At 32.3% G+C, this 25,984-nt stretch overlaps 8 protein-coding genes across 8 annotated transcripts; 3 read left to right on the top strand and 5 right to left on the bottom strand.

Moving 5' to 3' along the window:
- Nucleotides 1-4,921: 4,921 nt before the first annotated feature.
- thoc7 (THO complex 7) lies at nt 4,922-5,773 on the bottom strand. The gene is made up of 3 exons (XM_070651564.1): nt 5,700-5,773; nt 5,589-5,629; nt 4,922-5,531 (listed from the first exon to the last, which is right to left on the bottom strand). The coding sequence occupies exons 1-3, from the start codon at nt 5,713-5,715 to the stop codon at nt 4,959-4,961; spliced, it is 630 nt and encodes a 209-aa protein (XP_070507665.1). The 5' UTR covers nt 5,716-5,773; the 3' UTR covers nt 4,922-4,958.
- Nucleotides 5,774-6,013: 240 nt separating this feature from the next.
- Mer (ezrin/radixin/moesin family protein merlin) lies at nt 6,014-8,602 on the top strand. Its single transcript, XM_070651574.1, has 6 exons — nt 6,014-6,155; nt 6,246-6,336; nt 6,399-6,864; nt 6,920-7,158; nt 7,226-7,509; nt 7,632-8,602. Exons 1-6 carry the CDS (start codon nt 6,153-6,155, stop codon nt 8,349-8,351), a joined length of 1,803 nt encoding a protein of 600 aa, XP_070507675.1. The 5' UTR covers nt 6,014-6,152; the 3' UTR covers nt 8,352-8,602.
- Nucleotides 8,588-10,126, bottom strand: LOC139099180 (uncharacterized). Its single transcript, XM_070651577.1, has one exon. It carries the CDS (start codon nt 10,023-10,025, stop codon nt 8,817-8,819), a length of 1,209 nt encoding a protein of 402 aa, XP_070507678.1. The 5' UTR covers nt 10,026-10,126; the 3' UTR covers nt 8,588-8,816.
- Nucleotides 10,127-10,167: 41 nt separating this feature from the next.
- Nucleotides 10,168-12,051, bottom strand: LOC139099178 (beta-catenin-like protein 1). Its single transcript, XM_070651575.1, is given in 3 exon segments — nt 10,168-10,673; nt 10,788-11,781; nt 11,784-12,051. Coding segments are annotated over 3 exon segments (1,650 nt in total). The 5' UTR covers nt 11,980-12,051; the 3' UTR covers nt 10,168-10,213.
- Nucleotides 12,052-12,054: 3 nt separating this feature from the next.
- Nucleotides 12,055-14,605, top strand: Idh3a (isocitrate dehydrogenase [NAD] subunit alpha, mitochondrial). The gene is made up of 4 exons (XM_070651579.1): nt 12,055-12,190; nt 12,494-12,890; nt 12,956-13,118; nt 13,180-14,605. Exons 1-4 carry the CDS (start codon nt 12,161-12,163, stop codon nt 13,655-13,657), a joined length of 1,068 nt encoding a protein of 355 aa, XP_070507680.1. The 5' UTR covers nt 12,055-12,160; the 3' UTR covers nt 13,658-14,605.
- On the bottom strand, nt 14,272-20,673 carry LOC139099184 (uncharacterized). The gene is made up of 3 exons (XM_070651580.1): nt 20,529-20,673; nt 15,546-15,627; nt 14,272-15,369 (listed from the first exon to the last, which is right to left on the bottom strand). The coding sequence occupies exons 2-3, from the start codon at nt 15,625-15,627 to the stop codon at nt 14,606-14,608; spliced, it is 846 nt and encodes a 281-aa protein (XP_070507681.1). The 5' UTR covers nt 20,529-20,673; the 3' UTR covers nt 14,272-14,605.
- A 1,934-nt stretch (nt 20,674-22,607) lies between these two features.
- Nucleotides 22,608-23,841, top strand: LOC139099249 (enoyl-[acyl-carrier-protein] reductase, mitochondrial). Its single transcript, XM_070651663.1, has 2 exons — nt 22,608-22,975; nt 23,032-23,841. Exons 1-2 carry the CDS (start codon nt 22,669-22,671, stop codon nt 23,763-23,765), a joined length of 1,041 nt encoding a protein of 346 aa, XP_070507764.1. The 5' UTR covers nt 22,608-22,668; the 3' UTR covers nt 23,766-23,841.
- On the bottom strand, nt 23,753-25,211 carry LOC139099248 (RING finger protein 37). The gene is made up of 2 exons (XM_070651662.1): nt 24,918-25,211; nt 23,753-24,862 (listed from the first exon to the last, which is right to left on the bottom strand). The coding sequence occupies exons 1-2, from the start codon at nt 25,119-25,121 to the stop codon at nt 23,831-23,833; spliced, it is 1,236 nt and encodes a 411-aa protein (XP_070507763.1). The 5' UTR covers nt 25,122-25,211; the 3' UTR covers nt 23,753-23,830.
- Nucleotides 25,212-25,984: the final 773 nt, after the last annotated feature.

The following is a 25,984-nucleotide window of genomic DNA, read 5'->3' as shown; positions in this document are numbered from 1 at the left end:
TCCAAACACTGCAATAAAAAGGACAACCCTATTGCTACAATTGTAACAATGCAATCCAAATAAAGAGATAAATGCACAGACGCAGCTTTCTGTGTTAACTGTAATCAATTAGGACAAACAGCTACAATCGTAATTGTACCGAATACAAACGACAAATCTAAAAGTTACTCAAAATGTTTCTATGGCTGAAGCAGTAAAACGATCCAATTTGAAAAGAGCTACATATGCTGAAATCAATCATCTCAATCAGACACAATCTTTGCAATTTTCACAACAAAAAAGAAACAGCTAACATTACGAATAAAAGAATTAGACCTCTGAAAGAGAACAGCCAGGAACTGACAACAGATGAAGAAACAACAAAAAGAATAAGAACAAACATCACTGACATAGAAATGGAAGAAGACGCAATCCAAGACATAACATAATGACTAACACCACATCAATCCTCAATTGGAACATGCGTGGCTACTACACAAATAAATCAGGCTTACAGGTACTCATTAACGAATTTAATCCAATTTTCATTTGCATCCAGGAAACAAAATTAAAAACAGATATTAATTTAAAAAACTACACATCATACATAAAAAATAAACAATGTTCACAGGACACTATAGCTAGTGGAGGTGTGCTCACTTTAATTAATAATAATTTTCATTCTTTACCTTTCAATCTAAATACAAATCTTCAAGCTATAGCTGTGCATCTAACATATCCTCTTAATTTTATTCTTTGCAACATTTACATAGACCATAGAATACCAATACAGACACTAAAAGACGAACTTGAAGGACTTATCTCACAATTAGGACATTCTTTTATCATTACAGGGGATTTCAATGCCCATAACTCTCTCTGGGGCTCACATAAAACTGATAGAAGAGGAACTATCGTATCAGAATTAATTGAAAATTTCGCCCTTACTCTAATCAACGAAAAAGAACCAACTCACTTAGCAGACTCCAACGGAAGATTAACATCAATAGACCTAACACTTTGTACACAAAACTTATCTCATTTTATAGATTGGACAGTGCTAGACGACCTCCATGGAAGCGACCACTTTCCAATCCTGATTTCCTTCCCCCTCAATCACTATGAAAATACAAAAAGACAGGTATACAACATAAAGAAAGCAAACTGGAATGATTACCAACGAAACCTGAACTTCGATAACATAGACACATCCGACATAAACAACATGGAAAGAGATTTCACTCGTAGGATCATCAATGCTGCTAACAAGTCTATCCCGATTACAAAAACCTTCAAAGGCAAAAATAAACTGCCATTTTGGAACGATGACATCAAAAACAAAATAAAAGAAAGAAAAAAGAACATACGGCTTTATAAAAATACATTAAACACAGACACTCGAAACAATATTTCAAGACTTACGACTGAAATTAAGGAATTGATTCAAAAAAACAAAACTGACAGTTGGAGAAAATTTACATCAACAATTAATCATAAAGCAAACATTAAGGACATTTTCAATAAAGTCAGAACACTAAATGGCAAAAACATAAGCACACAAATCAGAAATATGATAGACAAAAATGGTCAACATGCTACAAATCAAACAGTAATTGCAAACATATTAAAAAACACTTTCGAGTACATCTACAGCGATGAAAATCTCAACCCAACGCTCAAATCCATCAAAGATCAGACAAACTCAAATATTCCAATACCTGACGACACAAATCATGAACCATACAATGACAACATCTCCATGAAAGAACTTGAAGAAAGTCTATCCACCACAAAAGACACTTCACCAGGGCAAGACTTAATTCATTATGAAATGATAAAAAATCTTACTCAAGAAGGAAAACAAACATTATTATTTATGTTCAACAAATCACTAAATGAAGGACTTCCAAAAACATGGAAACACTCTCTAATAATTCCCATCAAGAAACCGGGAAAGGATCCTAGACAAGCAACAAGCTATCGACCAATAGCACTAACTAGCTGTCTATGCAAGCTAATGGAAAAAATAATCAACAGAAGAATTCAATGGACAATCGATAACCACAAATTACTCAACATCTTTCAGTCGGGCTTTACTAAAGGAAAAAGTACCACAGACAATATCATTTACCTCACCGACAACATTCAAAAAAGTTTCGCATCAAAGGAACAAACAACAGCAATCTTTATAGATCTAAAAAACGCCTATGACAGAGTCTGGACACACAAAGTCACAAGCAACATGATCAAATTAGGATTTAAAGGCAGGATCATCAATTTCGTCACCAGCTTCTTAGAGCACAGAACCTTCAACATACAACTGGGAAACATTCAATCAGACATTGGAAAAATGTTTAACGGGATCCCACAAGGCTCAGTGCTATCATGCACACTATTTAATATAGTATTCGATGATGTTCTGAGCCATATTGATTCCCACACCAAATTTTGTGCTTACGCAGACGATTTAGTACTTTTCAAGAGTGGAAAAGATACCAAGTCGATAGAAAGGAGCTTGCAACAAACATTAACAAACACAAACATGCATATGAACAACAACGGACTAGAAATTTCACTTGAAAAAACTAAAATTATGCATTTTACGACACAACAACAAAAAAACATTCAAACTCCCACAATCAAACTCAACAATCAAGTCATTGAAATCGTCAAAAACTTTAAATTTCTAGGAATCATACTCAACAATAAGCTTAAATGGACAGAACAAATAAATCAAATGTACAACAAGACAGTCAAGAACATTAACCTAATCAAAATGCTGTCGCACACTACTTATGGAGCAGAAAGACAAATCTTACTTAATATTCACTCCGCACTAACGACATCAGTACATAACTACTCAGCATTAATATTCACAAAATTGACAAAAAAGGACGAAAAGAAAATTAACAGTATACACACAAGAAGTTTGAAGCATGCGATAGGAGCTTTTGTAACGTCTCCAAACACAAGCACATATGTTGAAACCGGAATGATTCCACTTAAACAACAAAGAAAAATCCAGCTTATTAAATATGGATGTAAAATTAAAAGCAATGAGAACAACATCATTCACTCCAGCCTTGAAGATGACTCCAAAGACACAAAATATCAAAACATTAAAAATCCCCCAATATCATATGTAATTAGACAAGAACTTCTAAGATTAAATATAGACAAAGACACAAAAGTCCATAAACAACTTCCCAACAGATATCCACCTTGGAGAAAATCATACCTTAAATTTGACATGACCATGTGTCAATTTAACAAAAATAATTCACCACCAGAAGTCATACGTAGAACATTCAACGAAAAATCACATAAATACAGAAACAACGGATATGAAATAATATTCACTGACGGATCCAAAACAATTCACGGATACGGAACGGCAGTAGTAACAGAAAACGGAACATATAAATACAAGTGCCATAATTATTCTACAGTCTATACATCAGAATTATTCGGAATTTTAAAAGCTCTACAACACCGACATAAAGACAAAGTACTCATATGTACAGACTCTCTCAGTGCTGTACAGGCATTAAAAAACACGCAAAATAAAAATAGTCTTGTACAACAAATACAAGACAAACTACGAGATCATAACAACACAACAACAATAATGTGGATTCCCAGTCACATAGGCATTAAAGGCAACGAGGAAGCAGACAGACATGCAAAAGAAGCAACAAAACAAAACCTTTATTCAAACTTTAAAATCTTAACTGGTGACATCACTAAACATATAAAAGAACTAGCCCAGAATGAATGGCAAAAAGAATGGGAGAAGGAAATCAGGAATGGAAACAAATTAGGTAACATTAAAAAAACAACTGCCAAATGGACAAACATTAACTCATATAACAGAAAAGACCAGACAATTTTAACCAGACTTAGACTTGGACATACTAGACTAACACACCTTTATCTAATCGAAAAATCCTCAGCCCCAATATGCTCATGTAATGTCCCCCTAACAGTCCAACATATATTTGAATGCACCAACTACCAAACAGCTATAGACAACCACCAAATTAGATATACTTTGCTTGAAAAAGATGATAAAAAAGAAACAGATAAAATCCTAAATTACATCAAGGAAATCAATCTTTATGACAAAATTTAATCTGATACACATACACACACCAAAACTCGTAGTGTCCTGTTTTTCTCTTTCCTCTTTTTTAAAAAATGAATGAAAATGAATCATTGTAAAAACTATTGGAAATGATATAGGTCTTTAAATTTCTAAAAACGGACCATAATAAAGATAATTATAATAATAATTGACAAATTTTTAAATTTGAAACCTTACAATTGTTTTCTATTATTGGAGGAATTGTATGGTTTTGATTATGAAAAACTGAAAATTTAACGGATTTTTGAAATTTAAACCATGCAATTGTTGCTATTTTGAAGGAATTGTATGGTTTTGATCATAAAAGTGAAACATTTGTGAGCTTCTTAAGCACATATTGGCATGATTTCAAGTAATTAATAACAGAGCACCGCTAATTCCGCTCTCAACCAAGATGCACAATCGAATAATCTTTCCAATTTTGGGCTGAAATATATTCAGCTTTATTAGATGAGTAAAAGAAGAGAAAAGATGATGAGAAGAATCGAGGGTGATTTTTAATAATTTTTTTTCATTTTTGTTAATGAGAAAGAAAGTAAAATATTTGTAAATATATATATCTAATAATTTCAAAAAAACAAAAAAAAAAAACTATCATGAATTATGTTTAAACGGAAAAAATTCAAAGAAAATTCTTCTTTTTTCATTCGATTTGAAGGAAAAGAAAATTAGTGAAAAATTATTTTTATATTTATGCAAAAGAAAAATCAGATTGATATGTACCTCTTGAGAAATTCAATTAAGTGGATATTTTTGGTTTTATTATAAAAAAAAAATGTGAATGAAAATAACTATGAATGAATGCAGACAAATAAAATAATATTAATTCAAAGATTTATTCAATTATCATGCTTTCAATATTATCTTCGTCGTCTTCCTCTGTATCGTCTCCCATTGTTTCCTCTCCAGTCTCTTCACTATCATTTTTTTCAGCATCACGGAATAATTCATTGGCTATGAGCATAAAGCATGCAAAGTCTTTACGCTTATTTTCGAGAGCTTTGTTAATTTTTTGATATTCTTCGTTCTGTTTAACTAGTTCTGCCTTCAAATCTTCGTGTTTCTTAATTATTTCTTTTCTATCTGGCTGTTCCTTAATAAACCTAGCTAGACTTGAGTATTCCAGTTTATTGCGCCTGATTTCCTTTGCTGTAACTAAATGCTTCTTCGACTCCTCAATTTCATCCTTAACTCTATCAATTTTCTCGGCTATGACATCAGATACTTTTTTGTAATTTTTCAACTCGGCGTCTATCATTTGTTCTGATAATTCGGATTTTTGGATAGCAAATTCACTTAATGCTAATTGTGTTGCCAGCGGCATTGATATATCCTCAACGGTATCTTCATGACACCATTTAATAAAGGTTTTCAGTAGTAAATTTATTCTACGATCGTCTCCAACACCCTGAAAATTACATTTTAATTAAGTTATTTGATAATTTTGAGAAAAAATTTTGTTTACCTCTCCATCGATCTGCAATCTTCTCTTGATAATGTGTTCTTCTGAAATTTGATGAATTAAATTATGTTAGAATTGTTGTTTAGATTCCTTTTAATATAATAAAATGCTTACCGTCAGGAATGGACATCTCTTTCAGACTGTTTTTCAATTAATAAAGAATTTCCGATGTTCAATGTTTACAAAATGTGCAGGTAATGAAGGCACTCAAAGTTAAGTTTCTAAATGACAAAAACGCATTTGATGAAAAACTGAATTCTCAGTTAATTCGAGAGTGGAAACAAAATTTCCAAAAATCTAATTGGATAATTACTAACTTTAACTTAGTATTCTCCTAGAATACTTCCAAAAAATAAGAAATGTACAAAATGACATAACGACGAATTTAATTTTGAAATTTCTGCTAAATATCGAGGGGCAAAAGTCTACTCAGTTCAGATCATCACAATAAAATTTTTCAATTTTCGCAACTTTTAATTTTATGAATTAAATTAAATTTTCCTCTTTTCCCGTTAATTAAAGTTAGCAAAAATTTTCTCGCGAAACACAAGTAAGATTGACTTAAGAATGGTGAGTATATCAACAATTATAACATAAAAATTTATGCTGTAATGACTAATCTTTGTTTATTTTCTTAATTTCTTTAAATGTATGCTGTAGATTCCATTTAGGAAGAAAAAGAAAAGCTTTCCTGTTAAAGTATGCAGCTTAGATTCACAATTAGAATTTAATCTAGAGTATAATGCAACAGGTAAGGTCTTTTGTTATTCATAAATAATTCACAGTTCTATTTTTCTGATCTCATTAATTAAGGTGGCGAGCTGTTCGATTTAGTATGCAGAACATTTGGTCTAAGAGAGGAATGGTATTTTGGATTACAATATGAAGATACAAGAGGGAATGTGTGCTGGTTAAAAAAGGAAAAGAAAGTTATTGATCAGAATATCATTAAGGAATCTTGTGTCTTTATGTTCTATGCTAAATACTTCCCAGAAAATGTACAAGAAGAATTGATTCAAGAAATCACACAGCATCTGTTCTTCCTACAAATTAAACAAGCAATTCTCTCAATGGAATATTATTGTCCACCAGAAGCTAGTGTCTTACTTGCTTCATATTATGTTCAAGCTAAGTACGGCGACTATGATGAACTGAATGGAGTTGATTTATTAAATGAAGATTTACTTCCACAACGAGTTATTGACCAATATAGCATGACACCAGAAATGTGGCTACAAAGAATTAAGACTTGGTATGCTGATCATAAGCAAATGTCACGGTAAGCTTTTTAATATCCAAGTTTAGTATAATAATTAGTATAATTAATATTTTAGAGATGAAGCTGAGATGGAGTATCTTAAGATTGCACAGGACCTGGATATGTTTGGTGTCAACTATTTCCCAATTAAAAATAAGAAAAATTCTGAATTATGGCTGGGAATTACAGCTTTAGGCTTGAATATTTACGAAAAGGAGAATAAGCTTCAGCCACGAACCGTCTTCCAATGGAGTGAAATTAAAAACATTAGTTTTGACGACAAGAAATTTACCATTAAACCCATCGACAAAGCAGGTAAATTTGAATCACATTCCATTCCTAATGAGTCATACTGTATCAATGATCTCATATCATTTTTTAGCACCTAATTTTATATTCTACTCGACAAAACTCCGAATGAACAAACTGATATTGGATTTATGCATAGGAAATCATGAACTATTTATGAGACGTCGAAAACCAGACACAATTGAGATTCAGCAAATGAAAGCACAAGCCAAGGAAGAGAAGCAAAGACGACAAATTGAACGAAATAAACTGTCAAAGGAGAAGCAATTAAGGGAACAAGCAGAACGTGAGAAATCCATGTTAGAAGCACGTCTGATCGGCATGCAGGAAGAAATGAGAAACGCACAACTAGCTTTGGTAAATGACTTTTAAAAAGTAACGACTTTCAAAAATTTAAACTAGAATTTTTAAAGAAATTCAAATTTTTGAAAACCGTTGGGAATTTTTTGGAATTATTTCATATATTTTGGAATTTTTAGAGACGTTCTGAAGAAGCTGCTGAATTACTGGAGCAGAAAAATCGACTTGCCGAAGAGGAAGCTCTGTTATTAAACAGGAAAGCAATGGATGTTGAGCAGGAAATTGCTCGACTAAAGAATTATGCTCTCAAAACGGAAGAAGAAAAGTTACATCTCGAAAGGAAGTCACGAGAAGCCGAGACATTGACTGCACGAATGGCTGAAGAGTCACAAAAGAAGGCAACCGAAGCCGAAAGATTGAAAAATGAGTTAATTAATGCTCGAATTGCTGAAAAAGAAGCAAAAGAGAAACTTTTGACTTTTTTATCGCGAGCAACTCTCTCATCACCACCACCACAATTATCCAATCTATCCGTCCCAATACATCAGTTATTAACACAAGATGGTATTTTGTCATTATCTTCTCAATCATTAGAAGATCCTGAACAAATGTATGACGATGCACTAGAATTAAATTCATACGATTTAGCTGAAAATGATATTAGTGACATATCCCTAGAAATCGAAAAGGAACGAATTGAATATTTGGCTAAATCCAAGCAAGTTCAAAGTCAACTTAAAGGTTTACGAAGCGAGATTGAATTACTGAAAATAAGTGAATCTGAATTCGATAGAATTAATGCAGAACAGCTGAGACTTGGTGAAAATAAGTATTCAACCTTAAAGAAGGCCATAAAAAGTTCAACGAGGCACAAAGTAGCTTTCTATGAAGAACTTTAAAATTGCTGTAATATTCGTAGTTATTTTAATAAGTAGCAAATAATTATTTTAGTTTAAAAACATTTTTCTTAACATTTTGGCGACCAAAGACAAAATTAACTCTGCATGTTTCTGTACCTCGTAACTTAACATGACTACACAAATTTTAGATGCCTTATAACAAAAAACTACTATTCTGTTGACTATTTTATATAAATTTTAATATAAATGTGCCTTTTCAAGAAAAATTAACTCTATTTAATGATCGTAATAAAATGAGATTTTATTTTCATATATTAATATTTAAATAGACACGGTTTTTATAGACAAACATCTTTTTGAATGTTAAAAGATTACAGAAATTCCGGAATTTATTATTGAATATTTAACGGATTTTTAATTTTCAAATTAAAGTCAAAGAAATTTTCAAAAAATAAGTTTAACGGAAAAATGATAAATTATTACATGGCAAATTAGACACAAAATTCAGCACGCATCGTCATCGGTCATTTCCTCATTTTGCCATAACTTTACTTCGTCCTTTGATGGAAGTCTAAGTCGCCATTCATCATTCAAAAAGTCATAAGTTTCATCACCCAATTTAAGCAATTCAGCACAAATTATTTTCTCATCCTTTTTATACTCCCGATTTGGACAGCTAAACAGTTCCATTCTCAATAGTGCTATAAGTGAAGGTGATAAATATCGTTTAATTCCGTTAAATAATTGAACTTTATTAAGTTGTGACTGGGATATGTTGGAACTATCATTCTTGGCTGGCGTTTGAATTTTGGTTATGCTTGTGCTGAGCATTGACTTGATATCTAAAACATCTTGAGATGTTTGTGTTAGAAGTGACTTTATTTCATCACTAGCTACTTGTAACTGACTTGAAGTTGTTTCATTAACGAAACTTGTCTGTTCATCGCCAGAAAGGACTGTGACAAATTCATATGCTTCCTGTGATGGATCGCTATCATTAAATGATGTTTGTGCGGATGTTGTCGGTGTGATCTCCTTAAATACTTTCGGTTTTTCAGCGCTCCTTTTAATTTGAAATGCATGCGATGTCTCAATCTTGACTGGAGTCTTTTGGATTTTTACAGCTGTCGGGAGCATTTTTGGAGTGACTTTAACAATTGACGGTGATTCAGGTTTATTAATTTTCTGTTTGATTGTTAGGACTTTGTTGTTTTGCGGAGATATTAATTTGTTAAGAATTTTCACTTCTCCAACTTTAGGTACTTCCGTTTTAATCTTTTTCGGTTGTGGCATTTCCACATCAATTTGTGAATCGTCAATGTCAATCTTCGCTGTATTTGTATCCTTAAAATTTGATGGTGTAATTGCATTTTTATTCTCAATCACCCAATCCGTTGGATCTGATAATAAATCGACTTCTTCTCGATGCTCGTTAATAAATATTGTCGGGATGGCTGTCGTCTTATTAAGTTTACTTCTAGTATAATTCATAAAGCTACTTTCTGGAAAATGCAAGTCACAAATCACCTTGTTCTTTAATTTATCTATTGGCAGTGACAGAAATACCATATTATTGCTGTAAACAGCCCAAGTTCTACATCTTTGCATATCTCTTATAGGAAAATGAAAAAAGTGCGAATGTATCGAGTTTGTCTCCTTTGCAAGTGTCGTATTATTTGTGCATTTATAGAAACTACATCTACAGCCTCCCATTGTTGTAAATTTTCTTGTTTTAATGACTTTTTTTCGTTGTAACTTTAAACTGTTTCTTATTTTTTCACTTCCAGTTTATCGCGCTTGTTTACAGGCCTAACAGGGGAACGCCTGCTATGAGTAAATAAATTTTAAATTCTATGTTTATTGAATGAGAAACGTTTATTGAAATAAGTATTAGAATGACCTTAAAATCTATTAATTAATCCTAAAACATGTGATTTCTCCTGTTCACGCCATTCGGCACTTTGAGCATCTCCAAGATTTCCGACATATTCTCTCATGATATCCTTAATCGTTTTTAGTGATGATCCTCTTAAATTTAATATCTTGTGAATTCGTTCCTTAATTTTAGCTCCATCAGATGATACAGAGATTTCAAGAATGATGTAGTCAATTAACTGTAATGTGAATAATCCACCACTAAGTCTTTTCAAATAATTTGATTCCTCTACATCATCCTCATCATCATCTTCATCATCCTGTTGTTTTTGCTTCCTCTCAATCTCAATTTTACGATCAATAGACTCGACTTTTTCCAGATATTTTAAGTGCAATTCCATCAATCGATCAACTTTCTCAAAATCATTTTCAACGAATTTAGAGAGAACGCGTTGTTTCTGGCTTCCTTTTGTGTTCCTGAACAGACTGTAAAGAAATGAAAGAAAATTAGATTTGAAACGTTACAAATGTTTTGAATCAAAACCATTCAAATGTTATAATTTTCAAAATTTCAGAAACCGTTACAAATCAAAAAATTACCTGCTAATGATTGAGCACAAATGTTCCTCGTACTCTTCAGAACTCAGTAATCTGCTTTTATTTTTCTTTGGAGTTTTCATGAAAAGTGGAAAAATGGTTCTCAATCCAAGAATGTCGACGAGTTTTTGACAATTTTCTTTACCATCCAGTCCAGAACAAGCATAATCGAGTACTTTTAGAGCACCATTTCTGCTTAATTTCTTTTCTCTCAGCATTAAATTCATCAATTGACATCCTTCACCTTTTAAGAAATTTGCACGATTCTCTTTAGCCAATAGACTTGAGCATAAACTGTTAAAAATATTTTCCATGTATTCTGTCTCTTCGTCGCCATCAACTGGATCATGTTTCTTATATACAGCAAGCTGTTGAAGCAGGACATCGATTCCATCGATTTTGCCAAGTAAAATTCGATTTTCATTAGTGTTTTGTAAGAGAATTGAAAGAATTTCAGAGCAATATAGTTTGTTGGCATCATATTGCTTGACCTTTAAACGTTTTAATAGCCAGGCAAGTAGTCCTTGTTCTGCAATTTCCTCACACATTTCAGGTTTGTATTCCGTTAGATTCTCAAAAATGGAAAATGTATTGTGCACAGCATCGCTCTCTTCCTTTATCGTCTCATCGAATCGATCTAAGCAGCTTACAAGTAATTTTGTTATTTTTTGTTCCTGTAGACAATTAATAAGCTTCTCAGCACCTTCTTCGCTCTCATTCAAGACATCAACGTCAGTCAATTCATCCAAAATTTGTATCATCATAGCAACAATATCCGTATTTGGATGTGCCAAAAGTTCTAACATACTTGACAGCATATTTAATGAGACCATTAGTGGATATAAGTCAGGACATGTTGCAATTGGTTGTAATTGCTGGATTACTTCATGTACGTCAATCTCAGATTCCATAAATTTTTCTGGCTGGTCTTGAAATTTAAGTCTTGTCACTTGGTTCTTAAGTACTCGTCGTTCAAACAATAATGCAAGCTTTTTAAGCCATTTTCATCCAAAACTTGCTGTTCCTCTTCATCTTCATCTGCATTATTTACCATTTCCAGAATTTTCTCATCAATTCTTTGTTTTTTCATGCTTTCCATTGATGCTCTAGATCTACCATCGTTGTCATCATCATCATCTTTCTTCCTTTTCGGTAAATTTTCCGGTTTAAAGTTTAATAAATCAGATATATCCATACTTTCAGTTTAATTTATTATATTTTCCAATTGATTTTATTTTTTGTGCCGAGAAAATTGTAAACAAAAGAAACAGGCTTAATAGGGGACTAACGGTTTTTTGAAGTTTGAATCCCCCTACTCGCATTTCAGTAATTTTCGCACACAAATTAAATCGATTTTAATTATTTGAACCAACAACATGCAGGCAACACGATTCATTAAGCAATTTGTAAGTATAACTATATAATATCCATAAGAACTTAAAGAAATAGAAGAATCATATTAAATAAGACTCAAAAACATGCTTTGAAAAAAATGTCATAAAAGTCATAATTTGTCGCGAATTTTCTCGTGATTTCGTAATTAATCTGATGATGATGCTGCACAAATTGGAAGATTCGATGAAAATTTACTAGTTTGACTTAGTTAATATCCTTTAAATCATCAAAAGCCTTGAAAAATTTGTTGCGCAATCACTTTGAAAAAACATATTTTTTCTAGACTTACTATGTTTGCTTCGCTATCTTTTTAGGTCAATTCGTCTGGAAGTGTCCGTAATTATGCATCAGGTGTGCGAAAAGTCACTTTAATTCCAGGCGATGGTATTGGTCCCGAAATTTCAGCTGCTGTTCAAAAAATCTTTACAGTAGCAAATGTACCAATCGAGTGGGAATCTGTTGATGTCACGCCAGTACGTAATCCAGATGGTCGTTTTGGAATTCCACAGGCCGCTATTGATTCCGTGAATCGTAATAAAGTTGGTTTAAAAGGACCCCTTATGACTCCAATTGGAAAGGGACATCGTAGCTTGAACTTAGCATTAAGAAAGGAATTTGATCTCTACGCAAATGTCCGACCATGCAGAAGTCTTGAAGGCTACAAAACTCTTTATGATGATGTCGATGTCGTCACAATCAGAGAAAACACAGGTAATTAATTCTAACTTGATGTCCTTGATTATTTACATTATAATGACTGATTTTCATTAACTTAGAGGGTGAATATTCGGGTATTGAGCATGAAATCGTTGATGGCGTTGTTCAAAGTATCAAATTGATTACTCAAGAGGCTTCAGCTCGTGTTGCAGAATATGCCTTCCAATATGCCAAAGACAATCATCGTTCAAAAGTCACTGTTGTCCACAAGGCTAACATCATGTGAGTTTATAAATGTCATAAATTATTTGAGTATGAATAATAAGAATATTTATCAATATAGGCGCATGTCAGACGGTCTCTTCTTGAGATGTTGTCGCGAGATTGCAGACAAATATCCAGAAATCAAGTTCGAAGAGAAATATCTTGATACAGTCTGCTTAAACATGGTCCAAGATCCACGTCAATATGATGTCCTTGTTATGCCTAACTTGTATGGTGATATCTTGTCTGATATGTGTGCTGGTTTAGTCGGTGGTTTAGGATTAACACCATCAGGAAACATCGGATTAGGAGGTGCACTCTTCGAAAGTGTTCACGGAACAGCCCCAGACATAGCTGGAAAGGATTTAGCTAATCCAACTGCCCTTCTTCTCTCAGCTGTGATGATGTTGCGTCATATGGATATGAAAGATAAGGCAGAGAATATTCAGAAAGCATGTTTCGAAACAATTAAGGAAGCTAAATACTTGACAGGAGATTTAGGTGGAAAGGCCAAGTGCTCTGAATTTACTAATGCTATCTGTGAAAGATTAGCATAAACAGCTAGTTATTGAATCGATTAGATATTGAAGCTCTACATTTCTTAAAGCGATCTCCACAACTTAATTATCGTATTATTTCGTCCAATACTTTTCACACCTTAATTCGTTAATTAAATTAATTGAAGGAAGCGCTTATCGGAAACAAATTATCGTCTCAACCTAGTCTTTAACACACAAAAAACAAAAAAATACGAACGTTTATTATTATTTTAATTAAGAATATTAGTCAATTACACAAATCGACTATCCCACCTTCCATCCTTTCCAATTAAATAGTGTATTGCATAAGAAATCGTAGACATAAAAAAAAAATTACAATGAAGCATAACGAATCTTTATAAAGGAATCTTGTGCTATGAATTAAAAAAAATTATCGAGATAAGATTGCTAGAAACCACAAAAATTACAAAGAATATGAAATGAAATTTCATCAAATTTTAAGTTGTAAATGAGAAGTTTAATTTATTCTAAATTACATTTACTATGTTAACCTTAACATATATTAACGATACAAACATGTGCTCATACAAAAATTAACGGTCAACGAAAATTCAAATCTTAACGGTTTTCAAAAATTTGAATTTTTACGGTTTTCAAAAAATTGTAAATTCATTCAAAATTTACAAAACCGTTAAATTTGAAAGTTTTAATATTTTGCATAAGTACATGCTTATACCCACAAGAAACTCATTGCTCGCATGCAATAACCGTTAATTTATTTGATATTCTTCATCAATTGAAATTGAATTATGTAGAGAAATGATGATAAAAGTACTTAGAATGATATTGGGAATGTAAAGCAATTTTGATGATGATTGTTTAATTTTTTGATTTAAAATAAATTAAGTCCGTCAATTCCTTTTCGTTCGTTGAATGGGAGAAATAAGTAGTTTTGGAATCACGAGAAAGACAATAAAATAAAAATTGGTTATGAACTTTACAAAATTATTTGTTTGTCTTGTCTAAATCAAAAATTTGAACATCTTCATCACTTTTTTGGATATTTTCTTGTGTCTCATCGTCATCCGATCGGGATGTCTTGTAGATTTTTTGAAATGACTTTGTTGCTTCCGTCATTTGATTTAGATGCTGTTGATTGGAAATTAAATTAATTGCATTTAAGTTTTGTAGCTGCTCACTTTGTGAAATTGGAACTTTAAATGCTGAATTGGCACGATTCCGTCCAATTATTGGATTGTTTGTGTTATTCCAAGCACTTGAATCTAGTAAAATGTTATTATTTTTCAGTGCCTGCTGTAAATATGCTTCCTTCTTTCGGTCATAAATTTGACCTGCTGAGACTCTCAAGTCGATAAAAAAATGCAGTGGATCTACGTATGGATAGAATGCTGACTGTGCCAATGCTGGAATATTTGGTGTTACATTGTTAGATGTCGTTGGCGGATCGTCCTTATCGACATTAATCACAGAATCTTGACTATTTTCTTGATCATTCTCAACAGAATCGGTGACTTTTACTTCCTCATTCAATTTTGGCTTTTTATATTCTTGCTCATTTGGTGACTTTTGCTGTTGAAATTGCTGGAATGGCGGTGTCATCTTGCGGACCTTCTTTGGGATCGTTTTGGCTTTCATTGCTGCATTCAGTTCCTCTGCTTTACGTTTTTGGACAAGTGATCGAAGTAGTTCGCTGAAGAAGAAGTTGTGACCTGCTGTGGGTGGTGTGAAGAAGTATGAAGGTGTTGCAGCTGAAAGGAGTGGATAATTAACAATTTTCAGGTTTCAGGAGTTAATTAAATCCTAGGATTAAAATAAATCCTGCAGATTTAAATTTAATTTTTAATTCCTCAAAATTTTAATTGACTGTCACGTAACAATAGCAGTTCATTGATCGCATTGAATCACTAGAAATGCATCTACTTACCCATTAATTTACTGACAAATTCAGCATTTGCCATCTCATGGGGTTTTTTCTTCACTTCCGAATCTTTGTCATTCAATGCCATCTAAAGAAGATAAAATAGAATAAAGGAACAACATGAGATGCAGACTATGAATAAACTTGAGAAATTTTAAGGATTTTTGGATGAAAATCTTGTTCAATTGTCTCAAGATTCCATCTCCATTGTTTAAATCTTTTGTTTCTGCAAGATAAATTTAATTTTTCATCTATTTGATAGCTGTGCTTCTCGTGGGATTTCGGTTCTTATTCGTAAAATAAAAGATTCTTTTTTATTTCGTTCCAAAGGAATGAAGAGACAGTCACTGGTGTGAGGTTGAGAAAAAGTGTATAGGGAGAGGATTTAAAATATCAAACAATCTGTGCGGTTTAATCTGCTAATGATGAAGTAAATTCCATCCACCCCTCTCATCATCGACTGAGTTTATTATTTTTAAATTGAGCGCTTTTGTGGGTGGTTGTGAAATTGGTCGTATCACTTTTTTTTCTTGTCATTCATTCATATTGTTAAGGAATGGGGATTAATGGAAATAAATTTTACAGCACGTTTTCAATTTACAGGGATTTAAAGTGCTTAAATTGTCTTAATGAGCAACAGGACTTGGTTTAAAATTTTCAATATTTGATAAAAATTCAACGTATTTTTAAGTTTTGGAATTTTAACGTATATTTAAAATTTAAATTAATGAGGCGAATTCAAAATTTCGTCATCTCAGATTTAAATTTCATAAATTTCCAACTACTTTGAGATCGTTTGCTTATCACTGCCGCCCTCGAAGGTGTTCTTGGAGAAAGGCTGTTGATAGAGACATTGGTATTGAAAATTAGCAAAGGGCAACCAGTGATAATAACAGTTGTAGACGTCAACTGAGAGAAGCTATGGATCACAGATGATCTGTATTTTCAGTAAGCTCATTTCTAAATCAGGTTCCTATTATGAGTTTTGAGTATCGCTGTAATATTATGGATAATAAATCATGCTTTCCTCTAGTCCCGAGCACAACATTTAGCATGCTTAATTATGTGGACTGATTTTACTCATGAGTATACCCATTTTAGTGAGTATGCTCATTGTCTATTAGGGATTCTACAGTTTGTAATTAAATGCTCATAAAAAAAAAAATGCGCAGCCAACACCTAAAATCAACAGCATGCCCACCATACTCCTTTAATATGTCAAAAATATAAAGCGGCGACATCAACGATGGTAATAATAATAATACTGAAGAATATAAAGTGGAACAGATTTTTTTAATAATCATATCTTATTCATCCCACCCCCACCCCTTTATTTATACACTCATACCACAACTACCAAAGCGATGACAATCGTAAATAATATTCCACTGATATACATCAGATGAAGAAGTTTTAAATTATTATAATGCAAAAATATGATGATGAATTTTTGTGCTGTTCATTTGAGAAGAATTTTCCTTCTTTATCATCATAATTTTTTCGTCATAATCTCCTCTAGTGGATGTTAGAGAGAGGATAACAAGAAGAATAAAAAGTATTGGGGGTGGAGAGATAAAAAGAAAAAAGAAAACATTTTAGCGAATGACGATGAAGCAATCCCGATCGGTATATATTGAAAAGTTTGACATCATGGTGACTAGGCGGTAGTGAACTTAGAATCACGTGACAAAAGAAACACGCGTGGCAAGAATCACGTGACAGGATAAAAACCAAATTTCTTCAAGTTGCAGCCGAAAACAACCAAATTTGCCAAGTGACTACAATGTAGTTCCAACCGTAGGAAAACAACCAAGTTTACTATCAAGTGGCTGCCACGTCGTTCTAATCGTTGCCTACTTAGAACCATGTGATAGCCACTTGACGAGAGCAACTAATTTGGCCAAGTGGCTGTCATGTTATTCAAACAGTTGCAATCATGTCGACGTGGCGGTAGTATACTTAGAACCACGTGACAGACACTTGGCTAAAATAACCAAATTCACGTGGTTCTAAGTAAGCAACAGTTAGAACCAGAGTGCGGCAACCTGAAAATCGAAAATTCGACATTTGATTGTCGAATTTTTTCTCAAAATTCGATGTTTCATTAGAAAATTTAAAAATAATTTGACAGTTAGCAATTTTGTAACAAAATAAATATTTACGAAGTTTCCATTAGAAATTCTCATTCTAATACAAATTTTGAAGCTTCTAATATCCTAATACAGTTCACTTGACGTGGTTTAACGTTATTTTGTGCATAAATTTGCTTAAAAACGTGGCTGCCACATTGAAAAATTTTTCAATGTGTTTTGGAATAATCGGTTATTTTTTCATAACGGAAATTTATTTTTTGAAATATGTAACGAAAGAAATAATTCAAACAAAAAAATAACAGAAATTTTTCAGATAGCCGCACTCTGGTTAGAACAACGTTGCTCCCACTTGACAAATTTGGTAGTTTTTGGTCAAGTTGTAAGAACAACGTGGCAGCCTCTTGGTGAAAACAACCAATTTGCTGTCACGCCGAAAATAAAATTGTCAAGTGACTGACACTTGATTCTAAGTTTACTGCCACAACATCGGGATATGTGCAGATCGGGAATGTAATCTTGATAATTAAAAGAAGTAGAAAAAGGGAAGGATAAAGAAAAAAGTTTTTATTTGTCTTGAAACAGCAATAAAAAAGTTTGTCGCGTACTTTAATTGCTACGTTGGCTTCATCTTTTTTTACACTAGATATGATTTTTATTGAAAATAATATTGTGAATTCATTTGGAATGAGAGTAAACATATTTTTTCAACTGCTATTATAGTCCGTAAAAAATGAATCACATCTCAATCAAAATCAACATGTGTCGTTTATCGTTTTTTTCTTCCACACGGCTTTTCCATATCAAATCATGCGCGAATTTTTCATTTTTCCACTTTTTTTTATTATTTTTATGATGCTGAAAAATTTGTTTTCAAGAATCATCCAGTTGAGAATAATCAACAGAATAATCGGATTGAGGGATGTGAATACAGATGATGACTATGATGTGTTAAACATTTTTTACTGAATATTTATAAAAATATAGAGAGATTTTATAGAACAAGTGGATGTCTATATCAATCGGATTTGACATAAATGCTTTACTTGTTTGAATCAGTATGGTTTTGGAATTAGAACGACTTCTAACGGAATTATGAATTTTGAATTTTATCGAAAGTTCTTCGTTAAGTTTGTTTTGTAAACAAATCAAAATTTTAGAAATGAAAATCTCTGATATTTAGTCATTTACACTACAATCAAGATTAACAAGTTGATAAATCTACAGCAAAAGTAAGGATCTTTACTTTTAATAAGATCCAGTAGGAAAATTCTGTTCCTAAATCTTTAAATTTGGCATTTTAATTTTCTAAAGAAATTTCAAACTTCCAGCATGAAATTCAAACATAAAACGGGATAATTTCCTCAATTTTCCGACTACATCTTGCTAGATCTGATTCACATCATTCATTTTTGAAAAATTCTATTATTATCATGCATGAATCATGACGATTCTCGAGGGTTGAACATTAAATGTTTTCTAAATCTATTATAAATGCAAAAATGATGATGTTAAATGCTTCAAAACTTTTCATCAGTCAAACTTTTTATTTTCCACTCCTACAATTCTCAATTCCATTTTTTATCACATTATGTGTAATAGATATTGTCATAATTGAAATGAATATACACTTTTTTTAAATGCGACAATCTTCTTTCTCATAGAATATGCTGAAATGTAGTCTGTTCTATTGTACTACATAACCGGATATTTAACAAACGCATTTGTTATGTGACTTGCGGAAATTTAATTTCTTCGTTATAATCTGTGATATTATTAACAATTTAAAAGAGAATTAACGATCCATTTACATCCACAGATTAAAGAAATTTTTAAAAATATTTCATGCTGTATGTACCTTTGGGGATTATGATTGATATCCGAATAGCACAAATCGATTAATCAATCAAAAAACCGGCTTCAGATTGGCGTGACTCTGACTTGATGAAGGATTTGGTTTCAAATTTGGAACCATACTAGAGTCACGTCGTTCTCGATTTGCCAACTTGTGCTATTCGGATAAATTTAATGTAATGACTTTCATTAGATCGATTGTTAATGCATTTCATAATTTGTAGATTGACGTTAAAATTTAGATACATTAGCTGAGCATTCTAGCGATCATTACTCTCAGCTTGCTCTGCTCTTGAGAATAAGCTCTTAGTCTGCTAGGGAAACTGACGGATGCTTGCATTTTTTGAACCAAAAGGATCATAACCATCGATAAATTTAAAGATTAGATGTCATTTGTTTAAAGAATAAGACAAAACAATTTGGTTGAATTTATCATCACGTGTTGTAAATTGATAACGGATATTTTTATTGAAATTGTAACGGTAAAAAAATATTCAAAATCATAGTTTTGATTTTTCAATATGATACCTCTTCAAGGGTGCGAACCCGATCAATTATACTTTTCTGATTAATTTTGATCATTTTTCCACATTTATGCTCCAGAAGAGCCCAAATGGTTTCATAAAAATCTATAAAACCATACAAATCCCAAATAAAAACATTTGTAATGTTCTAGATTTTAAAATTTAACGGATTGTTTCTTAAAGATTTTATCCGTGATGGACAAAATTTTATTTCTCGCGGCACACCTTGTTGGAAACCACGACCGAGACCACATACAGTTGTATTTCCAAAAATATTATGAGGCACAAATTTGCCCAACACTAATTTAAATCCTCAACTTTTAATCAAATTTCCGTCATCAATCAAAAGAGTTGCATAAAAATTGACACAAATAATTTATGCACCCCATTAATCAGTTACTCAATTACAAAAAAATCCTGTGACATTTAAAAAAATCCTTTAAATTCTTAAATGTCACAGATTATTAACAGTCAGTTTACTTCGATCACAATTGAATATTTCTTTAAATCTTCAAACTTACTTGAAAGGATTTTCACAAGCACCAATATAACAATAAGAATCAGTTCTTAACAATTAGAATCACAAATCAGTTCTGATAATATCCAAATGTAAACATCTCAATCCGATAGAAATTTTCCTCAAACTCTTGTTCAACGTTTATCCGTTGAGCGGTAAATCTTGACTGACTCAATTGCTTGTTTAAAAATTTTTTTTTATTCTGTATGTCTCTCGGTATCTGATGACAAAACCGAAGCTTTTCAACAACTCATATTCCCTCTCCTCCTTCGCACTTCCCTATGTATTCATTGACGAGGATTTAAATTCCTTTTTTGCGGCTCGGCTTTTTATTGTTGCCAACATCGGTTTGAAATTTTTCTGTGAAAAATTCAAATGGGGTAGTCATAACAATATGATGTGGTTTTTTTTTATTTTCAAATTCCAATTTTTTTATTCCTTTCTTTTTTTCCTTAACTATGACAATCATTTCGTCATTCATAGATCAACCCTTAAATACGTATGTGAATGCTGGTGTTTATAAAAATGTACGAAATAATTGTATGTGCGGTGGACTTGATGTAGGATGAGGAAAATGTTCATCAAAAACTGTTGCATTTATTATTAAAGCGCATTGATAAAGCGTGGATCTTATTAATAATTTAACGGATTTTTTAAATTTGAATGAATTGAACTGAAATGAAATGAACTTTTTAATTACTGAATGAATTGTTTGAATTGTAAATTCACAAAATAAATCTTAATTAAGCATCTTCCAGTTGATTAATTAGTGGGAAACATCTTCAATAAGCATAACAAACATTTTATAGCTAGATGATAGACTCAAATCACTAGAATTTCATAGATTAATGCATAAAAAGATCCAGTCAAACATCCAGTCAAATCAACATCATTCAAACACATCAAAAAGGAAACAAGATGCATAGCAAAAAAAGAAAATCGTGCATTGTTATTTGTTGACGAGAGTGGATGACAATTCTATGATGTTGATTGAATGTTGAGATAATATCTGAGTAGTAAAACTTTCAAAGCGGATACATATATTTTTAGTTAGGGATTGGATTCATTGAGAAATGTTGACACAGTAACTCATATTTATGCATCCATCCTCGATAATTAAATATTTTTACAGTCTCAGATGTGCAATGTGATTATTATAATGCGGTACTTTGGAAAATTTAAATTTAATTTAATTCACAAGCAGGAATGGAGAAAAATCTCAAAAATCATCGTGCCGTACTCAATCAAATAATTTCCCTTAAAGGGAAAAATCAACAGAAAATGTGGAAAGAAAAACAATATTCGCTGACGGCAGTCATGAAGAATGACAAATTATGAAGACAAATCTGCTGAAAAATTTGCATAATAAATTATCATCGCCGTTAGACACGCGACGTAAGATGGTTGCCTAATTATAGAGTAATTTATATGAGAATGATGTTAAAACCAAAAAAAATTTTTATCGTTCCTTCATCCCTCACACCACCAAAAAGTATTATTTACTCCCTTATTTTATTCGTGATTGTCATCAAATGAGAAATATTTATGGTGAAAAAAATAGCACCGAATATCATCGTAAAAAAAAACTGTGAAACAACAGATTTTAAAACGAGAAATAGAATACAGTGGGGAATGAATGTCGCTCCAAGGATTCTTTTTTCATCATTCACACTATTCATTTTGTTGATATTTAAAACGAGAAAATATCTCGTATTTAATATTTTCATGTAGCACTTTAAGTTTATTCATTTGCATGCTGTTGTAGATGACATGTGGCATGATATTTAACGGACAAAATTTGAAAAAAATAAATTTGCTCCCCTCACACACATTCCCTAATTCTTTACTAATTACACACGTGACATGATTCTTAACGGACAAAATTTGGAAAAATTTAACGACAAAAATTTGAATTTGTAGTTTTTCTCCCCTCACAAACATTAAAAAAATTCTTGTTAATTACACTAATTGTCAAACCTATTAGACGACACATTATACTCAAATATCACACACATTATCCTCAACAACAAGCAACAGTCATAAATCAAAATAATAAGACTTCCAGTGAAATGTGTTATGTAAAAGTGCTCTAAAGTTTTGTTTACAATCGTAAAGTGCTTGGAAAAATAAAACGATAATCAAAAATGTTAATTGTTAGACGTAATATGAGTTGCCTTGCATCCGTTTTGCGATATTCGGATTATGGTGATCCGTCGAAAGTCGTCAAATTGTGTTCAGAGAATATAGAAACACCTCATAATGATAAATTACTTGTTAAAATTTTACAAGCACCGATAAACCCGGCAGATATTAATACAATTCAGGGAAAATATCCAATAAAACCAAGTTTTCCGGCTATTGGAGGCAATGAATGTGTTGCTGAAGTTCTTCAAGTTGGACCTAATGTGACAAAATTACTAGTCGGTGACCTTGTCGTACCCTTTGCAACCGGTAAATATTGTCAATATTTTTATTGCGTATTAAGCTAAGTGTTAATCAATTGACAGGCTTGGGAACATGGAGAAGTCATGCAATTTATCAGGAAGATGAGCTTATGAAGGTTCCAAATGATATTCCATTACCAGAAGCAGCTACACTAACTGTTAATCCGTGCACAGCTTATCGAATGTTAAAGGATTTTGTTAAGTTAAAGCCAGGAGATACAGTCATTCAAAATGGAGCCAATAGCGCTTGTGGACAAAATGTCATTCAATTGTGCAAAGCTTGGGGAATCAATAATGTAGGAATTGTTCGAGATCGTCCTGAATTAAATGAATTAACCACATATCTCAAGAATCTCGGTGCTACTGAAATATTAACTGAAGAGCAATGTCGATCAACAAGGATCTTTAAGGAACGAAAACTTCCAGCACCAAAGCTTGCATTAAATTGCGTAGGTGGAAAGAATGGATTAGAAATGTCAAAGCATTTAGCACAAAAAGGAATTATGGTAACATACGGCGGAATGTCACGTGAACCAGTCATTGTCCCAACATCCGCATTAATCTTCAAAGATCATGAATTTAAAGGATTCTGGATGACACGTTGGAAGGAACAAAAAGGAAAATGTGCTGAATCGACTGAAATGTTTGAAGATCTGTTCCAGTTAGTTATAGATGGCAAATTAAAGGCTCCAAAACACGAACTGATTTCCTACAAGAATTATGAAGAAGCATTAAGGGATGCATTGAATGTTGGAGGCTTTATCGGAAGCAAAGTCATCTTGGATTTTACTAAATAATTAATTAAGTTTTATTCATTTGTAAAATGTGAGTATAAAATTCATTCGCATATAAAGGACCGTTTTCACAAATTAAGCTTGACTACATGTCTACTCTCAAATTCTTTTGAGCATGTAGAACAAACGGAATTGGATTGAACTAAACATTTTTTACAGAATATGTGATTGCATGTGGATATTTGATATAAAACTATATTGTCTTTAGAATTACATTTAGCACAAACATTAATGCTTGATTGTGGCTGTTGAGGATTTATAAAACTTGAGATCTGCTTATTCCTGTAAATTGACTGAATTATGTCATCAAGTGACGAAGATTCTTTATTCAATTTAATTTTTTTCGAGATGTGATTATTAAATTGTTTACTTGTGGACGGTTCACAAAGTTTCTCTTTACGTCCAACAGATCTGCCTGAATTTTTAATCTCAATTTCATGTGAATACTTTAGCTTAAATTCATCTAGTCTATTTTTCAGAGCTGCATCAAATTTCGGTTCTGAATTGGCAGTAAATAAGACTCCTGTAAATGGATCTGATGGATATCGTCCATAACATTCCTCGCGTCTTTTATGCTTTTGTAATGTTGTTTCATCAACTATTGCTCCGGATGGAAGGATATATGGAAGGTTGAGGATATCCATTGTTATTGCATCCAAAAACTCTTCTGGGATTTGAAATTCTTCTGATGTGCTGCATTCTGGAACTTGTGGTGGTGGATTCTCCTTATTTTCTATAATGGCTGGTGGATTAAGCAATTTCAATATCTCATCTACTTCTTCCTTGCTGTTTGTGTCTGAGAATGTCCCATGGATTTCAATTTTCTTTAATACTGGAGCTCTTTTAAGTTTTGTATCCTTAATTACTATAATTAATTTATTAAAATTCCTGATGTATTTTTGTAAATTATCGTCTATTGTCATGTGCTTTAGAGAGGCATCATTTGCTTCTGTATCTGGTTCCTTGCTAACATAGAAGCCATTGAATTCATCTTCTAATGTAATATCAGCAATTGTTTTGGTTTTGAGAGCTTGTTCCTCATTAAATTCAACCAATACTTGAAATTTTGTGGATCTTAAAGAATCCAGCACCGAATATATCTGGAAATGCTTTGATTAACTCAATTGAACTATTAAATAATTGAACTAAGCTTACCTTGATGCAATTCAGGTCAATTTTGAGCTTGCATTCTAAAATTATCGTTATCGGTGGTTTAGAGACTGAAAATGCCATAAATCCAATCCTCCGTTTTGCTTCATCTGTTGATATTAAATTTTCCAATGAGTAATGGTCATCTTTTACACATTCGGATGTGATTTTCCATATTTTTTCTGAGATTTTTGAATCTAATAAATTCATAACAAACTTTGTGTTTATGCCCGTGTCTTCTCAACTTGTTTTGTTCTGCAACACAACAGTTTTCGTGACACACAGTTTGACAGACACTGTTGTATACTTCTTATTGGAATCAGCTGATAGAATCCAATTGGAATACTTCCAATATTGGAATGCTTGTTTACATCTAACATTTACCGAAAGTAAATTGAATTTTGATTAAAAATCATTAAAATGAACAGCTTTAAAGTCAATGTGAGCCGTGATCTAAAGCAATACTCAAGCTACATTCCAAAAATTAACAAACCAACATTGAGGTCTATACTAAAATGTAAGAAATTTAATGAAATTCTGAATAAAATACATCTGATGTACTGATTCCTTTAATTACAGTATGTGTAGCATTTTTGGAACAGAAAAAGTACTCAAAAGAAGCCTATGACAAAGAATACCTAAAGATAGCATCAACAACTGAAATACAGGCAGAGGATTATGCTATTATGTTTACTGCCATTTCGATCTTGATGGAAGCATTCCTTAGATACAAAAACTTTCATCCTCAAGACTTGACAGACACTTTAAAGGAACTAAAATTCTCAGATGAATGTGTTGATGATCTAACAAAAGTTCTACTATCAAATCACCAGACATTGCTAGATCAAATGCAGGAAATGAGACTGTTAAAGCCAATTGATAATCTACAGACCAGAATCAACATATCACTAATCGAAAGTGGACAAAGTCCAACTGTAATATTACATTTAGAGCATCGAGGAAAGATCCAGACTATCAATTTATCATTAAAGCATTTTCATCGATTCCGTTTGGCCATTTCAACAATCTTATCAGAGTTTTATGCGATCGAGGGAAAGAAGAGCTAGCTGTTC

Source organism: Chironomus tepperi, unplaced genomic scaffold (assembly GCF_022539635.2).
Source record: "Chironomus tepperi strain 1889 unplaced genomic scaffold, CSIRO-AGI_Ctep_v1 contig_465, whole genome shotgun sequence".
Lineage (NCBI taxonomy): Eukaryota > Metazoa > Arthropoda > Insecta > Diptera > Chironomidae > Chironomus > Chironomus tepperi.
The sequence above is the reverse complement of the archived record's forward strand: the minus strand, read 5'-3'. Positions and strand labels throughout refer to the sequence as shown.